This window comes from Mus caroli, chromosome 2, assembly GCF_900094665.2.
Source record: "Mus caroli chromosome 2, CAROLI_EIJ_v1.1, whole genome shotgun sequence".
In the NCBI taxonomy this organism is placed as follows: domain Eukaryota; kingdom Metazoa; phylum Chordata; class Mammalia; order Rodentia; family Muridae; genus Mus; species Mus caroli.
In genome coordinates this window covers 104,780,710-104,784,336 of record NC_034571.1, presented here as the reverse complement: position 1 = coordinate 104,784,336, position 3,627 = coordinate 104,780,710, and the positions used below count along the sequence as shown (strand labels likewise).

Genomic DNA, 3,627 nt, shown 5'->3' with positions numbered 1-3,627 from the left:
GTTCACAAATCATACCATTGGAAAAATAGAATGTGAATCATGACAGTAAATCATTAAAACAATTTGATCTTTCTGGCATTTTATTTAGCATTGTTCAGTAACACTTAACAAATGAATACTGTTGGAAAAATATTTTCTGTACCCTTCAATTATAGAAAAATTCAAATGTTTGTTACCAAAAAAATTAATAGATGTTTCTAAGTCTTCAAGTATTAAACTATGTGGGATAATAATAAATGCACTTGATTGAAATCCCTGGGAGACCTTCTCTTTTCTGAGGGTAGGTGAAGAGGTAATGGATTTGGGGAAGAGAAGAGATGCAGGGAGAAACAACAGGGATGGGAGGAAGGGGAAACTGAGGTCACCATGTAATATATGAGAGAATAATAAAATTAACAATGTATAGAAATAATAGTTATTGCTTGTCATCAAGTTAGAGAAAAATAAAAAATACAACTTGAAGAAAATAATAAATGAATTTGTCATAAAAACACATCATCTTAGACAGCTAGCCATCATAAATATATTTTGTTTATTCTAGCATATTATCATATTTCCCTATATTAAAAATAAAAGATATATATATTATTTTTGATTTCATATTTGTGTCTTGAGAAATAAGAGATGTATTATATATTATTACCATGTACACTACTTAAGTATATAATAATGTGAAAATATTTTAAATATCAGAGAACATATTTACATTTTTATTCACAAATAAATGTTAGCATTGTATAAAACAACTGATCTCCTTTCAGTTTTGTAGGATTCTTGATATAACTATAACAAGAATTTTATTATGAAAAATTAGCAAAGAAGTTCATTGCCACTGTCTCTGAAAGATTATAGTTCATGATTTTATTGAAAGAATAAACAGTAATTAAAAAATAATTCTTAAAATTCAGATAATTGAGAAAATCAGAATTAGGTTTCTTTATAAAAATATGTCAATGTCATTAAGATAATAAAATCTATAGTATATAAGGTTCACTGCTATTAGTGTATAGTTTATAATTTGTTTTATACTTCAAAAATTTGATATTACTGTCTTAGGTTTTGGGGAATCTGGAATAAGGTTAAAAATAATTATGTTGCCTTTTTAAAAGAGAATATATTTTTGAAGTTTTTAGAGCAATATTTAACTGAATTGTACAAAAAAAAATGTTACCTATGAGCCTGAAAAATAAATTTATGTTCTTTTATATTATCAAAGTTCTAATAATTCAATAATTTTCTCAGGTGTAAGTCAATTTAACAAAAGTCAGAAATAATGTAGAATGTTCTATATGACTAAAATGTTCAGTCTTCAGATTTTTATTAAGCATTTTACATATGCAAAGATTGTAACCAATTGTACATACAAACTTAATTCCCAAATTATAAAGCCTGTACTAATTTCAGTGAATTGTCAATTTGAAATACTTACAATGAGTTTTCTTGGCCTTAAGCATTTCCCTTAAAAAAATGGTTTTTTAACTTCTTTACAGCATTTTTCATCTCTTTATTTCTTAGTGTATAAATGGCTGGATTTAGGAGAGGTGCAAAAACAGTATAAAACACAGCAAGAAATTTGTCTAACCAGGTGATACTGAGGGGCCACACATAGATGAAGATGCAGGGTACAAAAAAGATCATCACTACAGTGATGTGAGCAGTGCACGTTGACAGAGCCTTAGATGCCCCAGCTTTAGAGCTCTGGCGAACAGCGAGAAGGATATATGTGTAAGATATGAGCAACAGAATAAAGCAGGTTACAACCACAAACCCACAGTCAACATTCATGTAAATATCCAATATATGGGAATCCATGCAAGCTAGCTTGATTATAAGTGGTATGTCACAGAAGAAACTGTCAATTTCCATATGACCACAGAGAGGCAGTTGCACAACTGCCAAAAGCTGACTCATGGCATGCACAAAGGCAATTGCCCAGGAAGTTAACACCAACCCAGCACATCTTTTCAGGCTCATAATAGTGAAATAGTGAAGTGGTTTGCAGATGGCTACATAGCGGTCATAAGCCATTACCACCAACAGCAACATCTCTACTGCACCAACACAATGGTCAAAGAAGACCTGGGACATGCAGCCTGCAAAGGAAATGATCTTTGGTTCTTTGAGAAAATCTGTGATCATCTTAGGAGTGGTGGCTGAGGAAAGCCACATATCAACAAAGGACAGGTTGGCCAAAAAGAAGTACATGGGAGAATGGAGATTCTTGTCAGTGATGATTAAGAACATGACAATAGTATTTCCAGATAGAATGAGCAGATAAACCATCAAAAATATTATGAAGAGTAAGACCTGAAGATTCTGTGAGCGGGCAAGTCCCAAAAGCACAAATTCTGATACCAGGGAGTGATTACTTCCATCCATTTTATTTAGTGTGTCTTTAGAAATAACCTGCAGACAAAGAAAAATTAATTAGATGGATATTGACCACAGACAAAGAATTGTCCATCAATTAGATGGACAATGATTTCACTAGACAAATCTTACATTCACGTTGAAAGTTAACATCTACACCTGAGATAGGAAAACATAAATGGAAAGTGGAGTCACTGTCACCTTTCAGAAACATCACTTCCCACGGTGAAAGCTAATGTGCCAAGTGCAACTCCCCAAGAAGAGAAGCATTAAATATGACAGTCATATACATGCTCTATCATGAAGTTCTTCTTACAGGGATGAAGTGAGAAAACAAGACAACTTGAAAGCTAAAAAAAATGTGTGGTTTCATGTGGAATGTCATTACTACTCATTAGTCTAGTAAAAACTGGACTGAATGTGTCACCAAAAATCATAATACTTTATCATAGAAGTGAAGTTTATACCTGCTAGGAATTCCCTTGAATTTCAGTACAAAAGTTTTAATGAGATATCATTTTTCCAGCATGGATGAGGATTCATTTGATCATTAGTAGGGTAATTTCTGTGACATCATTAAATTAAAATATTTGATTAAGATTTGGGAAAACTTTGGTGGAGGGAAGTTGTACAGAATGCCATGTAAGATATACATGGTTTGAAACTGAGATATAAAAACTAGAATCACATTTTTTTCATAAACAAAGTTTATCATAGGGTTTTTTCTTCTAGCTAAACTGATTATTGGCCTACCATTTCTAATTCATGGAAAAGTAGTAACAAACAGACCAGTTAATTCATATTTAAACCTGAAGTCTGAAAGTTATATCTGGCTCAGTGTTAGCAGTAGAAAAAAACAATCGTGAATTTTATCAATTAATCTTGATAACTCTTAGATTTTGAAACACTATAGTTTCCTGACATGGACAATGTGTCATCTATTGACAATGTGCTTTCTCATTTTGTCACATACCTACTGATAATCTATATTGTTTGAAAGAAGAAAACAAATTACATAAATATGTAAGCAAAGGGCTCCTTTGATTGTCAACGTTGAAAAAATGTAAAACTGAAACTTCAGTGAACAGCAATTATTCATGTCAAAGTATGGGTGGAGTCCTTTTACTGATCTGTAATGCAAAACACTCACTCTGAATGATGGGAAATCATTGCCCATTTTCTTCCACATTTAGTAATTCTCTTGGTGATTTTCAATTTTTCAAAGTTTTTAATCTTTTATTCTTCAAAATCTCAAGA

General features: G+C 31.7%; 1 protein-coding gene across 1 annotated transcript; it reads right to left on the bottom strand.

The window, feature by feature from the left end:
* Positions 1–1,446: 1,446 nt before the first annotated feature.
* On the bottom strand, positions 1,447–2,382 carry LOC110290027 (olfactory receptor 4K14-like). Its single transcript, XM_021156498.1, has one exon. It carries the CDS (start codon positions 2,377–2,379, stop codon positions 1,447–1,449), a length of 933 nt encoding a protein of 310 aa, XP_021012157.1. The 5' UTR covers positions 2,380–2,382.
* Positions 2,383–3,627: the final 1,245 nt, after the last annotated feature.

What these genes read in the sequence shown, in the direction of transcription:
- LOC110290027 (XM_021156498.1), bottom strand. Translation starts at nt 2,379, where the DNA reads ATGGATGGAAGTAATCACTCCCTGGTATCAGAATTTGTGCTTTTGGGA.